We start from the raw sequence: 16,765 nt of genomic DNA on the forward strand, positions 1-16,765 counted from the left end.
AGCCCTAGGAGCCTCCTCCCAGCTCCTTAGGAAAACCTCCACAGGTCTCCAGGGAAAGCCATAGCGCCCCCTTCCCCCCATCCCAGACCTTGCACTAGCTTCCTCCTGCAGGTCCCCAAGGCACTGCTGCCACCTGGGTCTACACAGCTTAGGAGCTGCAGAAACTGGCACAAGTCCCTCCACCTCGATGGCATGTCAGGTCAGACGGGCAGTTTAAAACCTCTCCTCCATTTCACTCCCCCTCCCCCAATTTTTTTCCACTTTCTAGATCATTCCCAAGTGGAACTGATTTTTTTTTTTAAGTGGTGCTGACCTTTGCAGAGATCTGGGAAGCTCAACAGTGCAGGCTTTCCAACAAATGTTCCCTTTCAAAACTGAGGGAGCATGTTAGATTTTTTTTTTTAAGTTAAAGAAAAAAGATAAAGACTTCTGCAGCGGTTCCTCCCCAGAGTAAACGGCCCCATGCAACACAAACCTTCAGAAAGGGCTTTACAGCCCTCTGCCGGTCCCAGGTGCAATACGGGGAACTTAGCCCCAACCCCGCCAGATACGAGGCCAGAAACAAAAGGGGTGAGAAAAGACTTACTCAAAGATCCCTTTAGTGCCCCCATTCTGAAGCCCCAATTCCCTAACCCATTCCTACCCGATTCACTGCCAGTTACTGTAACAGCAATGCAAACATCATCCTCTCCCCAAAGGGAGCAATGGTGATGTTTACAAAACACACGTATGTGACATTCGGTAGCGTCAGGTCATCTCTTCCTAGGGCTTTCGGATACTTCCACCATAAATGTGTGCCCGAGTGGTGAGTGTGTGGGTATGAGTGTTGTGTGAACGTGCGCTCTCCCTCCTCCGTGTGGGCTCCGGGCCAGACTCCGACGTGCACCGCACACTAGGTGATAGGCTTGGCCCGCAGCTGCTCTTCAGCAGGGCGTCCTTGGTGGCACGGCTGCCCCCTCCCTGGCCCTCATGCTACCTGCAGCCGCACGCCTCCACTACCATGTCCTCGTATTGCTTGTAGACCACGTTGTTGGCGGCGTCGATGTAGAGGATGCTGATGGGGCTGAGGCGCGCGGGCACGCAGCAGGAGGCTGGCGCCGCATCCGGCGCCATGGAGTTCAGTAGCGTCTGAATGATGGCGTGGTTCGTGGGCTCAAGGTGCGAGCGCAGCGGAAAATCACAGACGCCCTCGCAGTGGTACGCCTCGTAGTCCAGCGGCGCAATGATCCAGTCATCCCAGCCCAGCTCCTTGAAGTCCACGTGCAGTGGCTTGCGGCTACAGCGGCTCCGGCTTCTGCGCCCGTGGCCCCGGCCCCCACCCGCGCCGCTGCCCTGGGCCGCCCGCGCTCCAGCCAGTGCCGTCCGCCGCCGCCTGCGGCCGCCGATGACCACGGTCGGCGACCCGATGGCGGGTCCCGGGTCCGGCGGCGGCTCAGCTGCCAAGGCAGCCCCGAACGCGCGGGCCTGGGCACGGATCTCCCGAAACAGGCTGTCCTTCCTCTGTGTGCGAGAGGAGACGACCAGCAGCGCCCGCTCCTCCTCGGCTGCCCCGTCTCCGCCACTAGAGCCGAAGCCCAGCAGCCGCAGTGCCAGCGGGTCCCGCCGGGGACCCACCACTCCGCGCAGCAACAGGCAGAACGCGCTGGTGGCGCGCGGCTCCCAGCGGTGGCGCCGCACGGCGTCCACCACATCGAACACCTCCCAGCGCGCTCCTTCCAGGTGCTCGGCGGCTCGGGAATGCAGCAAGCGCGGCGCGCGGGCGGCGCCGGGGCACGTGGACAGCAGCAACAGCGGCGAGGTCGCACGGCCAGGAGCCGGCTCCGGAGACTCGCGGCGCAGCACTCGCAGCTCGGCGCCCACCACCTCGTCGGCGTCGGGAAGGCTGGACACGTCGAACAAGAAGCGCTGGCCGGTCTCGGCTGCCGATTCGTCTGCAGGGGACGGGCAGAGAGAGAAAAGTGTGGAGTGAGAGCGAAGCTGGAGCCCGCGGCCGCGGGGCCTCCCAACTGCAAATAGCCCACCTGCCCTGGTTGTGGGAGCAAGGCTCTCTGGAGCCGGCTTGGCTCCAGCCTGAGAGCCGCCAGCCTGGCCCAGAAGAAAGGGCGCCTTCGCCCAGATTATCCAGGACCTGAGCTTTGGTTCATCCAGCCAAATGATGTTCCGACAGCCCACGGACATCAATTTAGCGCACCCCCGCACCGAGGCTAAGACTTAAGGCCAGTACAGTTGCGCTGCCTGCCTCAGGGCCGAGGGTTTTCGAAGCCGCGGTCGGAAGCCAGATTTTCGGTCGGTGGCGGAAAGAAGGACGTTTGGGCGCGTCAGAAGTCAAGACCGAGAGGTCAGGCCGACTGTCTGTCACAGGCTCCGCGCTGTGCGAGGACTGCTCGTTATTGCCCTGCTGAATCCTCAAGAGAGCCTCGGAGTCCCGGTGGTGCGAAAACGGAAAATTCTTGTCCCCTGAAAACTGCTCCTGCTACCTCTCTCCCTCGGCCCGGCCTGGGCATTCCAGCCGTCCACGTTCTCCCGGCAGGGGGATGCGTCTGCAGAGCTGTACAGGTCCTGCAGTGGCTTCAGCCTCTTGGCTTTGCCGGAGAGCAAAGCTCAGCCCCTGGTCGCGAAGCGGGACTCCAGGCTCAGCGGCTCCCAGGGTTTCGGCCATCTCCGACGGAGGGTCAAGGCGGCAAAGGAGCGAGAGCAACCTTCTGGGAAGAGTCTGAGGCCGCGCGGGGCCGCGGACCCAGTGGGGTCTCCGCGCAAGCACGCGCTGGTCCCTTCACAGACTTTCTTTCCGTCCAATTATGATTCATCTCAGGCTTTGGGATTTTATTTCTGGTCGTGGGCACTTTTTTCTTTGGGGGCTCGGAAAGAAGAAAAAAGTTGAAATTCCACCAAGCGGCAGATAAGGAGCTCCCTTTGAAGAAGGTCATATGGTTTCGTTTTGCCCCAAACTCGGAGAAACTGTGCCGACTTCCCCCAGTTTGGGAGATTTGCTCACCAGCCAGGGTCGCCAGGCCATCAACTCCTGGGTCTGAGGTCTGGGTGCGCCCAGTGGCCTCAGGAGACCTCAGGCAGCCCTGCTCCAAGTTGAGGCTCCCGATGGACTGGGAAGAAGGGGAGGCGCAGGACAAGTGCTCCCCACCCCCACCCCCACGCTTTCTCCCAAGGGCTTGCTCACCCAAGCACTTTCTCTGAGCTTCTCTGGCAGCCTCTCCAAGCTTCAGTGAGGTGCTGCCACTGCACCCTCTCCTTCCAGAGGGAGGAAGGCAAGGCGGCCTTACTAGCCTGGCCCACCAAGCAGAGCTCCCCAGGAAAGGATTTAGCCCAGGCTGAGGCCTAACTTGACCTAGTAAGGAGCATCTGGGTGCCTCTTCAATCTCAGGACCCTGCACACCTCTCCTCTCTCACATCTGGCAGCCCAACCAGCAGCATGAGGTCCAGGGCCCTCCCTGGCTCTGTACCCAGGACTCAGGTTCCCTATGTGCCCTAGCATCCTGTCCCAGGGGGCATGCCAGGCCCTCAGAGAAAACTGAAAATTGCCACCAGACTATAGGGCTATTTGGGCCCAGGATGCCTGTATCCTAAATAAAGCAGTCTACATAGACCTTTGTGCTGGAGGGGCTGGGAGATGTGGTCACTTGGCCGCTCTCCCCTGCTCTCCCTGGCTACAGTCGGGCACATACAGCCCCCCAGTGGCTTCCAGGCAAGGCCTGGATTGCAGCAGCACTTACTTTCCTGTCCTATTTGTCTTTCTTTCCCTCCTGCCTTCCATGCTGAGACTCTGGCTGGATAGAATTAAGGGAGAAATTACTTGCATTTCCGCCTGAAATTAGTTAAATTTTCCCTATCTGTCTGCATTAATGGTTTCAATAGAGATTAATACAATCCAGATGACACACACCAACCACCACAGCCTCACCCACATCCTACCTTTGGAGGGCTCAGGGCAGAGTAAGGTGGGGTGCTTGTCCCAGAGAGGCCTGCATTCCTGCACGGTCGCTGGCCGTCCTCTCCTCTCTACACAGCCGGAGTCCTCCACTCTGGCTCCCCCGGGGCCCAGCGCAAGGCAGGCACCCAGAGCTACACACCTCCACCCAGACGCAGCCTGCTGAAAAGGGCCCTCCTCACACCTGGGGATGCCGCCAACCTCTCCAGAGCCATTTGCAGCCTGATGCCTGTTCTGTCCAGCGTTCCCCTCGGTTTTCCCCAGTTTTTCTTGTGCGGCCCCCGCAAGACTGGGAGCTGCCGAGCAATGAAGCAGCCGCACCCACTACCATTGCGCAGTCTCTCCGAGCCGGACCCCATCCTTGCTTCTCCGGATCTCCAACTCAGCCTGCCTCCTCGAGGGGACCCGCCGGCCGACACGACCAGGGCAACCCGGCAGAGGGACCGGCTCGGCCCTTTGGGGCTTGGCCCCGCGAGCTGCCGCAGCTCTAGCCACAGTCCAGGCGCTGCGGGTTCGGGTGCGTGGGCCTCGGCGAAATTTCTTTTTCTAACACCTGAAGCTGGGACGTGCGGAGACCCAGCTCCCGGAATGGAATGGAGCAGGGACACGGCTCCGGCGGCGGCCGCAGCCTAGGACCAGACAGGATGGACGGGCGCAGTGGAGGCGTGAGTACCTTGGGTCGCCTGGTCTGCGAAGCCGGTGATTGTGTCAGCGCGGCCGTGGCGGCCAGCACCCGAGGTGGAGGCGGCGACGGCCCCGGTCGGAGCCCTCCCGGCCAGGCTCCGGTAAAGCGACATCATGAACTGGTGCGGCACCACCGAGCCGTTCCTGAAGCCGGAGCCCGCGGCGCGGCGCGCAGCGCGGGGCCCGGGAGCCGCGGCGGCCGGGGCAGCGGAGGCGCCCGCAGCCGCGGCGAGGGTCCTCCGGCTGCCGCCGCCGCCGCCGCCGCCCCCCGGACTCCCGGCCGGCCCTGCCCCCGCCGCTCGCAGCACGGCGGCCGCTTCGAGCCCGTCGCGGGGGCGGCAGGCGCTCAGCAACCAGAGGCACAGCGCGGCGGCCGCGCTCAGGTCCATGGGCTCCGAGGGCCAGGCGGGCGGGCGGCGCGGGCTCCGTGGCTTCGGGAAGTCCCCCGGCGCCTTTTGAACATAGTGTTTAATAATGGGGGAAGTGTGCGCAGCAAGCTGCGGCCCCCCCTCCTCTCCCACCCCACCCCCGCCCAGCGCCCGGAGCAGCGCCCCCTGCTGAACGCTGCAGCCGCAGCGCCGCGCCCCCTACCCCGGCCGTACGCCGAGTCCAGAGTCCGAGCCTCCTCCCCCTACCCAAGCGCTTCGCCCCCACTCTCGCCAGGCGAGAGTGTCACCCGCCGAAGGCTCCCGCCACAAACCCGGGCCCCGCCTCCCTTCCCCGCGGCACTGCCACCCCCTCCTCCCACGCTGCGCCCGGGCCAAACGCGCCCCTCGGAGTCCGAGGCTCCGGGGCATCGAGCGTACCCGCCCAGCTCCTTCCCCACTCCCCTAAGGAAAAGCACCCGCCCTCTCCCCCCTCCAATTCCGTGGGTGCCTGAGACGCCGGAGGTGGGGCGGCAGAGGGGTCGGCCCCTTCTGGCCGTGCCACCGCCCGGTGGCCAACGTGCCCAGAGAGACCACAGGGTGCGTGGAGGCCACAAGTGCGCGCAGGGTTGCCACAAAAGAGCGTTTTTGATCGGGGGCTCGGCGGTCCCCCACCCTGGCCCAGCCTCCAAAGATCGGGGCGGGAGGCCAGAGCAGGGGAGGGGACCCGTAGGGAAGAGAAGGCCAGCGGCTGGAAGGGTAGGCCGGAAAGATAGATGGACCAGGACCGACGGTCGAAGAGCAAAAGTTTGGGCACGGGACACGCGCTTAGACGGGAGCCAAGATCTCAAGGGAGCCCAGGACCTACGAAGGCAGCCCCGTGGTGATGAGGGGACTCCCGAGCGGGAGCCACTCCTCGAGTTCATCCTCGCGTCGTCGAAATTGAGGACCTTCTGCCCGCCTCCCGGGGGGCCCTGCTAACGGAAACGGGCTACCAGGTCTGTTGGGGCGCGGCCAGAGTCAGGAGGGCGGGCGGCGAAGAGGCTCCGGGTGGAGCCTCCATACTTGCTTCTTGCTCAGGGTGGTGGGTGGGTGAAGAGGTCGCCCCCGGAGCAGAGTCGCGCGGGCAGCGGGGCTCTTGGGTCCGCAGCCTGCAGGAGTAGGTCCAGGAGGCCACATTTCAGGGAGACGCGCCGCGGAGGGAGGTCGTCGGCGGGTGTTGGCGCGGCTTCACCAGCTCCCTGGACATCCTTCGAGTGCGAGGAAGCTCAGCGGATGGACGATCCTCTGTTAGGCAGACGGAGGGCCTGAGCTGCACTGATCCCCCGCAGCCGGGTAGGCGCGTGTTTTTCTTTTAAAACTGTATTTGCTACCGAACTCGAACTCTAGGTGGGGGCGGTGCGTCATGGTTACTTGGAGTGGGCGATTCGACCCAAAAGCCGGCTGGTCCCGACTCCAGCCCGGCTGCCCCGCACTCTGACCCACGAAAGACGCCCCGTCTCGGGGGAGTTCCTAGGCCAACTGTGGCCCAGGCTTCCGAGTTCCCCTGAACCTGCTGCTTCGTCCCAAGCGAGTCCTCCGTCGTCGCTGTGCTGACCGCCGCGGTGTCGCAGCGCCGGCTCAGTTTGGGACTTTGGGCCACTCACCACTCGGGGGTATATGGGGGCAGAAGGGGCCTGGCAAGGGGTCACAACTCGGGGACTCCAGGCGGATCAGGCTGGCGGAGGAGAAAGGTCCAGTGTTAGGGCGGGGAATGTCTGGGCAGGAAGGGCAGTGGGGGGCTGGGATGACCAGGGCTCCTACGTTAATCCGTCCTACTTTGGGGACCGAGGATGGAGAACCTCGACGGAGCCGAGGTCATGGGTCTCCCTCTCTGGGTGGTTCCGGCACAGAGCGGTCCTGCAGGAACCCACCCAGGTGGTGGGTCAGAGCTGCCCCCTAGAGACGCTGGTCCCTCAAAATAGTCATAGCCCAGCGGCTGGCAGTCTGTCGGAGGATGCTGGTGCTGGGTCCCTGCTATCTTTCTTGGCCTCCTTTCCTCCTGCAGCTACGCATGAACAGTCTTTGGATGTTTTGCAGATTCCTTCGACTATGATTTTTGCAAACACCCTGGAAACTTGAGCTGGGGTCAAGTACTCCTGGGTCTGGACCTGACGTTGATCTCTTAACAGCCAGTCCCTTGCATCATCCGGCCTTCAGTCTCTCCAACTGTGTGAGGGAGAAAATGAAAGGGCCCTGGCACTGGCTTGGCATAGCAGGCGCCAAGTAAGTGTTTGCTAATTACATGACATTTCCACCTTGAGGCCACCTTGGTGTTAGGAATTCAGCTTGGGTTGGGATCTCTGTGCCCTTGCTGTGCCTGTGGGAGCAGGCCACTGTGCTTCTTTGAGACTGAATTTCCTCATCCGTAAAATGGGGGGATCCTCACTTCAGGAAGTTTGTGTGCATCCAGGATAACAGGCTGGCACAGAGGAGGTTCCGTAGTCTTGTCCCTCTCAGGCTGTTCTGGCTCCCCAAGGTGATGATGGCTGAGAGAGAACCAGCTTCTAGGCACTGGAAGGCTCTGGAGGAGGATGCTGGGAGTAGGGGGGGTGGCAGATGCCGCTGGAGCCACCCCCCACCAGCTGTGTGCGCTTGAGCCAGGCCTTCGCCATTTTCACCTGTGTTTCTTGGTCTGAAAAATGAGGCAATGATGCAGTCATTCTTCATTTATCCATCCCTCTCTTCATTCCTTCTTTCTAGTAAATATCTACAGTGAGCAGCTGTGTGCTGTAGATTCAGCCATGCACAGGACAAATGCATGGAGCTTTCTTAAGAACAGAATAGACAATAGAGAGAGTTCCCGATGTGGCTCAGGGGGTTACAAACCTGACTGGTATCCACAAGGATGCGGGTTCAATCCCTGGCCTCACTCAGTGGGTTAAGGATCCAGTGTTGCGGTGAGCCGTGGTGTAAGCTGGCAGCTGCAGCTCTGACTTGACCCCTAGCCTGGGAACTTCCATATGCTGAGAGTGTAGCCCTAAAAAGCAAAAATAAATAAATAAATAAATAAATAAAAATTAAAAAACAAAAGAGATCAAGACACGTAAATGTATAAATGCATGTGAGTATGTGGTGCACTGTCAGGTAGTTCAGAGCAAAGTGATGGGAGGTGGATCCTGGGGCCTTTTTGATCAGCAGAGGACACACTGAAGCGGAGCCCAGAGAGTAGAGAGGTAGAGGGAAGCTGGGGCCATGGTTGGCGCCCTCTTCTTCCCCTCAAATGATAATAGCAACCACTTGTTCTCCTCCAAATGCCAGGCATCCTGCCAACTGGTTAACCCACCTCCTGTCACTTCATTCTTGCCACTGCTCTGTCCTGTAAGGTAAGTATTGTTATTCTCATTTTACAGACAGAGAAAGTTGAGTCACGAAAAAATTTAACAGCTTGCCCAGCTCACCTGCTGAGAGGTGCCCGGAGTCCTCTTTGTGGAAACCTCGCTGCCTCCAGGTGAGGTGGGCTGGGCCTGCAACAACCTCTCCAACCTCAGCGGAGAGGTAGACTGCCCAGCCTTTCCTCACAAGCTCTCTGGAAAATTCTTAGCAGACAAAGAACTCTCAGTGAAGATTACGAAGGCATCGCCTTGGGGGCTCCATCCTACTCTGGTGTCTGCTGGGAGCTCACAACACCCACCACAGCAGCAGGGCCTGCCCGCGGCTGGAGAAGCCACAGAGCTCAGAGCAGGACGGGCTCGTTGGAGCATGTGGTCCAGCAGCTAAATTTACACGCGGCGACCGGATGGCTTAGCGGGTCAGGCCCACAGCCAGGGCTTGACTTGACCCCGGTCTCCAGATGCCCCTCCCAGGGCTCCTCGGACCCACATCTGAGTGTCAGCCCAGAATGAAGAGGTGCCTTCCCTGAGGACAGAGAAACACGAGACCAGGGGCGCCAGCCCTCCATCCCTGACTCGATGAAGATGAGGCTTCCTGGTAAGCAGGGGGCACTACGGGGCCACCAGTGCCAGACTGGCTCAGGCTTGCCTGAGGCTCCGTCGTGGGGGACATGGGAAGCCTTTGGCAGGTAGGTGGGCAGGAGAGAGGTGGCGCTCCCTGGAGACCCAGAGGCCGTGCCCTTCCTGCTGCTGAGCGCACTTCGAAGGTGGGTTCCTCTTCCTCTGTGTTGCACCAGCAGGCACAGGGCAGCTGGTGATGAGGCGGGGGGCAGGCAGTTCTAACTTCTGCTCTTCATCAGTCTGAAGACAGCCCCCCACCCCTCACCCCGAGAGCTCCAGGCTTCAGCTTTACCTCCTCAAACAGGGGAGGTGAGTTTGGCTCCAACAGAGGGAGGAGGGGAAAGCAGCCTGGTTGAAGGTGGGTGTTTTGTGATGGGGGGAGGAGGGGGACGAACAGTCCCCGCCTTCCCCACGGTCCCCACGTTCTCACCCCAGGTCCTTCCCTCTAGGTGAGCATGGGCACTTAGCCCCTCACCACTCATCCGTCCTTTGCAGAAGCTGTTTGCTTTCTCTGACCACCGGGTTTCTGACTCAGGTCCTAGAATCCAAGGATCTGAAGGAATATTTGGGGTTATTTGGGCCAACGTTCTATACTATGCCTGATCCATCCCAAGCTGCTGTCCAGGCTGTGCTTATATACCTGCAGAGATGGTGATGCCAGAATTCGGCCTCTGTCTGCAGATGCCGAATTAAAACACAGAGACAGAGTTTGGGGTAAAGGAGAAAAAAAAAAATAGCTTTACTGCTTTGCCAGGCAAAGGAGGGTCCCAGCAGGCTAACGCCCTAAAGACTGTGCCCCGCCCCCCCCCTTAGAAAGAATTGCAAGGAGTTTTAAAGGAGAGAAACAGGTTTTTAGATAGGAATCAGGATTGGGACAAATATGCATTCTTCTTTCCTTGGGGGAATGTTAGTCATCAAAGCTGGAGTCAGGAGATGGCGGTGTGCTCACGACCGGTGGGCTTCTGGGTCATTGCCTGGAATAACGCTACTTGTGAAAAGGGCGTATGGATCAGAGATTAGAAAAAATGAGGAAAGTTCCTGAACAACAGCATGTGCTAACAGCCTTTAACCCACAGGCAATTGTGCTCAGGCTGCCTAATCTTTAGCTTACGGGTGATTGTGTTTAGGGTGTAATTCCATCAGGGAGAAGGACAAAGAAGGACTCTCAGCTGTTCAGTTTTAAAAGCAGTCATTTCTAAAAGAAGCACAAGGAATGTAACTTTTCTCTTAGGTGTGTAAGATGCCTGTGTTACGTGTACCTCTTGAGAGGGAACCGGGCTCCTTCCCCCAGACTGTGCTATTGTTGCTTGACTTTCCTCCCTCCCCTGATCAGCAACTGTCGGAACCTGTCCCTAGGGACTCAGGAAGGTCATGGTGGCCGAAGGAGGCCCATTTCCTAAGAACCAGAAATGGGGGATACGGAAAGGCTCCTGCACCCTGGAGCCCCACAGGGCCATTCTGGTTTCAGAGGGAGCTCCCTCGCTGTCGCAGGCAGCCTTCTGAAGGTGAGGGAGGTGAGGACGTTTGCACATGGCACCTGTCAGAGCCACCACACCCCTCAAAGGCATCTCTGCCCCCAGGAGTTATGAGCCACCTGGAAACAAGAGCTGGCACACTGGGTTGATGCCACTTAAGAAGTTAGTCTTGGCTTCTGCCAGCTAGAGCCACCTTGTGGTGACCTTCAGGCCCCAGAAATTGGAGTCAGGCCTGCTCAGCCTGGAGCCACTGTCTCCTGCCACTGCGGACACCAGGCTCCCTGTCTGATGGCAAGAGCATGAGAAGGTTCCTTAGTGATGCCCTGCTCTACACCTTGCATTGCCCACCTTGATCGCCTTGGAGGGCAGGCAAGTCCCCAAGGAGGGGACTGTCACCTGGCATCACAGCCATCAGGGATGTTGGGGCCCCTCTGTGATCTGTGCCTTTGTTCTCCCTGCGGCCCAGCAGGTCTCATCCAGCTCTGCCCTGGGCGCTGTGGGGGTGCGGCTTCCGCCTGTCCATGGTTAGGGGCTCTGGGTCTCTGCAGCCCGGTACTGTCTTGGAAGGGGTGACAGATGCCCTCTGGCCATGATGTTGATGGCGCCTGAGAGTCAAGAGACCAGAATTCAAGTCCGGTCTCTAACTTTGGACCACAAGTCCCTCGGCCGTTCTGAGCTTTTGATCCCCCACATCCACGGCGGGGCTGACAATCTAACATCCACTGAGGGTCCACCTGTGAGAGATGGCGCGTGTGAGGATGGGGCCTGGCACCAGGGACCCAGCTGGGAGCCTGCCCGTGGTCCGGACCCATCATGACTGTTGTGATTCAGAGCCAGAGAGGATTAGTGGCAAGGAGGCAGGGTTAGGCTGGCGCCCTGCCCCTGAGGATGGTGCCCCTGGGAGGGTGAGGGGAGGGGAGATGGTGACAAGTCCTTAGAGGGAGCCACCTCCCACCGCATCTGGTGGTGCTGTTGTCCATTCAGCCGGAGATGTGCTGCAGGCATCTCCTGAAGAAAGATCTAGGATGGGGCTGTGGGGGCGGGAAGATTCCAGCAGGGCTCTGGCTCAGCTCTGTCTGATGCCCAGGTCTGGGCTTCCTTGGGCTCGAAAGAATTTGCTATGCTCAATCTACGGCTGCCTTTTTGTACCAGGTAACCCGGGGCAACAGCTCTGGCATCCACGCCCAGACGGCTGCAGCCCGGCCCCCGCCACCGGCTTGGCCTACTCTTAGGTGGGGGAGGGGAGGGGACAGAGAAGAGGGGAGAAGGGAGCTTCTTTTCCAGAAGTTTCACACGGGACCTCTCAAAGCCCTTCGTTGGGTTTGGGACAAGCGGCAGAGGGCTGGCAGATACTGCCATCTGCTGGTTAATGTTTCTAATAACATCACAGTGTGGCTGAACTGCCCTGAAATACAAAAACCAAGCCAGTCTGGGTGAAGACTCAGGAACCCCACAGTTGAACCTGCCCACCTGGTGCTCTAAGGAATCCTGGGTGTTGAGGTGACAAGGACCAGGTGCCTTACTGAGGTCAGGAAAGAAACAAGTGCACGGGGTTATGATAAAGACGTGGCTTCCAAAGCACCTTTGTGGTGGCTAGCTTTGTGACTCTGGTTAAGCTAACCAACCAGGCATCCTCCACCTTTTCATCTGTAAATGGAGACAGGAACTCCTACCTGCCAGATGTGCCAAAGAATAAAGGAAGCAAAGAAGGTGAAGTCCGTACCATCGTGCCTCGCCCAAAATTAGTGGCTTTTTCTGTTTTCTGATTAGGTGAGTCTTGGTTTAACCAGTTGGAAGCCTAGTCTAACCTGTCCAGCCAGTCTCCTCGGTGGGGCCACCACTGTCTTTGAGGCATTGCCCCTCTTCGACTTGCCCGTCTGCGATGCCATGAATACCCGTAGCCAGAAGTTGTGTCTCCACTCGATTTTCTTGGAGACTTTTGTGGACACAACCTAAAAAAAAGGATCCAATGAACTTCTCTGCAGAACAGATCCTGACTCACAGACTTTTAAAAACTTCCGGTTTCCAAGTGAGACAGGGTGGGAGGGGGGAGGCATTGGGGGTTTGGGATGGAAATGCTGTAAAATCAGGTTGTGGTGATTGTCGTACGACAATAAATGTAATAAAATTCATTAAAAAAAAAGACTAAAACCAAACAAACTCCTCTTGGAAAAAAAACTGGTGACTTTGAGAATGTGCGGTGCTGCGCTGTCCTCCAGCCGTCAGCAGCGAGGAGCGTGGGGTTTCCGTTCCAGACACACGGTGGATAGGGAACCAGACTGTCTTCTCCAGCCGGAAAGACAGGCGCTAACAGAGTCAGGTAAGAGGCGGAGGACCCAGAAGTGGTGTCCCCTGGTCCGGGGAATGAGACCTTGCAAACACCCCAGAGGATGAGGACATTGGGACCGAAAGGACATTGGTTCCCACAGCAGAGGGTCAACTGGGAGCATCACGGGGCTGACCCTGAACCTGGCATCCTCAAGTTGGGTGGCCTGTCCCTGGTCTTCTGGCCCATGTGGCAAAGGCAGCCGTGAGCTTGTCAGGGGTCAGTGTCTCAGCCTGCCCTGCAAAGGATGAGGCAGTCTACCACCGGGGACTTGTCCCCAGGCCACGGCAACCGCCAAGTGCTTCCCACTTTCCTAGGAAGCTGATGCAACTCTAAATAATACCTTAGTTTAGGGCAGAGCCCCGGCTGGGTCCTGTCCTTCCAGATGGGCTTCCCAGCTTGCACAGAGTTGGGGGGACTCTTGTCAACAAGTTTATCCTGATTACTGGGGGCACAAATCTGAGTAGAAAAACATAGGGTGACACAAGCAAAATCCCCAAAGTCACCAGCAAATCATTACAAATTAAAAGAGTAGTGAAGTACCATTTTTCTTTACTTCTCAGGTGAATAAAACTGAAGATAAAAATCCATCACTGGTGAGAGGAGAAACAAGTGGGCATTCTATATACCGTTGAATATAAGTTCAGAGAGACTTTCCAAGAGCAGTGTGACAGCAGCAAGGTTTTAAAGCAGGAAATCCTTTGATTCAGTGCTTTCACTTGTAGGAATTTATTTAGTTATAGGTACACTCACAGAAGTGGAGATAAATATACAGGGATTTAAAAATTGAGGTAATAGTGAATATCAGAAAGGACCAAGTGGTATTTAATAGGCAAATTAAAGTATGCTACATCCTCACCCATGAATCCATGTCCCTCCCTCTTAGAAGCACGAACTAGATTGGAATTCCCTAGTGGCTCAGCAGGCTAAGTATCTGGCATTGTCGTTGCTGTGGCACAGGTCTGACCCCTGGCCTGGGAACTTCTGCATGCTGCACATGCAGAAACAAACCAAAAAAACCCAAAAAAATTTCGGTGCATGGCACAGAAAGATGCCTGCAAAATATTGGATGCTGGAATACAAGTGGGCAGAGTAGAGGGAGAGAAAGGGGCAGACTCTCAGGTGGCCACACCGAAGGTCAGGCCACACTGATGGACGTGAGTCTGTCCAGCTGTCCCTGTGTCTGTCACTGTCCTTCTGCCCATGCTCTGTATCCCAGTCCTCTTATCTCCCTGGGGGTCTCTCTCACTTATTTCTGCTCTGTCTAAAAACAGATTCACATTTTTACATCATAAAACAATAAATCCTCCTTGGAGGGCTTCCTTACCATCAGGTATCAATATAAACAAATTTTCGTGTAGCACTCACAGCAGAATTGACAGATCAAGACAACAGAATCGGGAGTCCAGAAGCAAAGCACAACGTTTGTATATATTTAAAATGTAATAATGGTGACAATTCCAGTGGCAGAAAGGTTGAAGTATTTAATAACACTTACTAATGAATGATATCAGGGATTTGACTAAGCGTTTTAAGAAAAAAAAAATTACCTTTATCTCACAACATAAACCAAAATTAGTTCTTAGTGAAGCCAGGAATTGATTGAAGAAAGTGTGTTTGTTGGTGGTGGTGTGTTTTTTGGCCACGCCACAACATTCGGAAGTTCCCAGGCCACAGATCGAACCCCAGGCACATCGGTGACAATGCTGAATCCTTGACCACTTGACCACCAGGCAACTCTCAGGAGAAAATATCTTTGGAGGAAATATGTGAATATTTATATAGTCTGGGGTGAGAAGCACTTTTCTAAATATGATTTCATTGTAAAACGCACCGAGAGACATTTCCATGGTTGGAACTACTTTAAAAATCTTAAAATGTGCATGTAAAAAAAAAAATCTAAAAACAGGATTGACTTTAACCAAATGACCCCCCTCAACATCACAGACCATGGGGACACTGGCATCACATGTCCCCCTGATCTGCTCACCAGTGTGGCGCTCCTGCTAGATAGTCACCCGCATCCGACCACGAAATTAATTAGGTAAGTCCCTGCCCAGGAGCACTGGAACCATCGGCGTCGGCCCCTCAAAGGTGTCAGTGTCATGGATGACGGGAAAGCCAGGGAGCTGTCAGAATAAAAGAGGCGAAGGGGCTCGACCATTAAATGCAATACACAGCCCTCCATCCAGGTCTTGACGGGTGGCAGGGGGTGGGGGAAGAACTTATAAATAAAAGACATTATTGGGACAGCTGGACAAATTGCAATACGATGGTATGCTAAGTGATAGCATCATCTCGATGTCAAATTTCCTCAGGTCAACTGTAACATTGTGGTTATAAAAGAGCATACTGTTTCTTTTTTTAATTTTTTAACATTTTTAATTAAGGTATCGTTCATTTGCCATGTCGTGCCAATTTCTGCTGTACAGCAAAGTGACCTAGTCATACACATACATCCATTCCTTTTCCTATATTATCTTTCATCAGGTTCTGTCCCAAGAGATTGGCTGTAGCTTCCCGTGCTATTCAGTAGGACCTCGTTCAGCCATGCTAAATGGACTACTTGACATCTCCGCACCCCAAACTCCCCGTCCATCCATGCCACTCTCTTGCCCCTCCCCCTTGGCAACCACACATCTGTTCTCTATGTCTGTGAGTCTGCTTCTGTTTTGTAGATAGGTTCATATGTGCCCTATTTTAGATTCCACATATGTGATATCATACGGTATTTGTCTTTCTTCTTCTGACTGACTTCAGTTCGTGTGATAATCTCTAGTTGCATTCCTGTTGCTGCAAATGATTTCACTCTTTTTTATGGCTGAGTAGTATTCCTTTGTATATAGATACCACATCTTATTCCAGAGAATGGTCTGTTTCTAAGAAAGCACATGCTGAAGTATTTTAAATGAATGTCATGATGCCTACAACTCTTAAATGTTTGGGGAAAAACACACAGAGAGATAGAAAGGATGAAGCACACGAGGCAGGGTTAACCATTCTGCCGTGTCTCTGAGAGGTGCAGTCCCCTCCCCTCTCCAGGGCTGAAGGGCTCATCCCTGCTGCTGGGGAGGTCAGAAGTTCTCTGCTCTGTCCTCTCTGGGACCTGCCTTGGCCTCCCTGGGACCATCCAGCACGGGTCGATGTGGGGGTATAAAAGTATACCCACTTGTCTCAATTCAGGGGGACTCAGGAGGGTCACCCCAGCTCCCCCTGTGATGGGCTGGGGCCCCTATGGTCACTGCATCGCACTCAGATCCCTCCAGCCAGCCCTGACCCTCCCACTCCTATCGGTGGAATCGCCAGGGGAGGGGGGATATTCCCACTGATTCCCTCTCAGCAGGAACCCAATTTAGGAGAAGGGTGTACAGACGTAGTAGTATGAACTCTTCCACTTTTCTGTGGAATTTGAACCTTTTTCCAAATAAACACTTGGGGGTGGGGAATAATCAAAAGATAAAGAGGGGCTAACATTTGGAGTTCCCATTGTGGCTCAGTGGTTAACGAATCCGACTAGGAACCATGAGGTTGTGGGTTCGATCCCTGGCCTCCCTCAGTGAGTTGAGGATCCAGCGTTGCCGTGAGCTGTGGTGTAGGTCACAGATGTGTCTCAGATCCCACATTGCTGTGGCTGTGGTGTAGGCCAGCGGCTACAGCTCCGATGAGACCCCTAGCCTGGGAACGTCCATATGCCGCAGGAAGCGGCCCTAGAAAAGGCAAAAAGACAAAAAAAAAGGGGGGGGTCTAATATTTATCACAAAGGGTTAGTATCTTAAATATATCAAGCATTCCTACAAATCAACAGGAAACAAAACGACTTTTCTAGATGTGAAAGGAAATAAACAGGAGAGTTACAAAGAAACATTCTAAGATGGACAAACTGGTTAAACATATATTTAACCTCACTAGGAATCAAATAAATGTACTCCTACTCAAACAAGAAATGCCATTTTTTCATTTAACCAAGTCAGAAGATTTAA

The 16,765-nt window shown here is 55.8% G+C and overlaps 1 protein-coding gene and 1 long non-coding RNA gene across 4 annotated transcripts; one reads left to right on the forward strand and one right to left on the reverse strand.

Moving 5' to 3' along the window:
- Window positions 1-957: 957 nt before the first annotated feature.
- GDF7 (growth differentiation factor 7) lies at window positions 958-5,016 on the reverse strand. Its single transcript, XM_047779238.1, has 2 exons — window positions 4,617-5,016; window positions 958-1,931 (listed from the first exon to the last, which is right to left on the reverse strand). Exons 1-2 carry the CDS (start codon window positions 5,014-5,016, stop codon window positions 973-975), a joined length of 1,359 nt encoding a protein of 452 aa, XP_047635194.1. The 3' UTR covers window positions 958-972.
- A 203-nt stretch (window positions 5,017-5,219) lies between these two features.
- LOC125126877 (uncharacterized) lies at window positions 5,220-9,720 on the forward strand. 3 transcript variants are annotated; one of them, XR_007134814.1, is made up of 4 exons: window positions 5,220-5,990; window positions 6,177-6,327; window positions 7,072-7,257; window positions 8,385-9,720. It is a non-coding gene; the product is annotated as an uncharacterized LOC125126877 (long non-coding RNA). The 3 variants fall into 3 exon arrangements; XR_007134813.1 differs by having other exon boundaries at window positions 5,220-6,327; XR_007134815.1 differs by having other exon boundaries at window positions 5,220-6,327; window positions 8,293-8,403.
- Window positions 9,721-16,765: the final 7,045 nt, after the last annotated feature.

The sequence above is a fragment of the Phacochoerus africanus genome, chromosome 5 (genome assembly GCF_016906955.1).
Source record: "Phacochoerus africanus isolate WHEZ1 chromosome 5, ROS_Pafr_v1, whole genome shotgun sequence".
Lineage (NCBI taxonomy): Eukaryota > Metazoa > Chordata > Mammalia > Artiodactyla > Suidae > Phacochoerus > Phacochoerus africanus.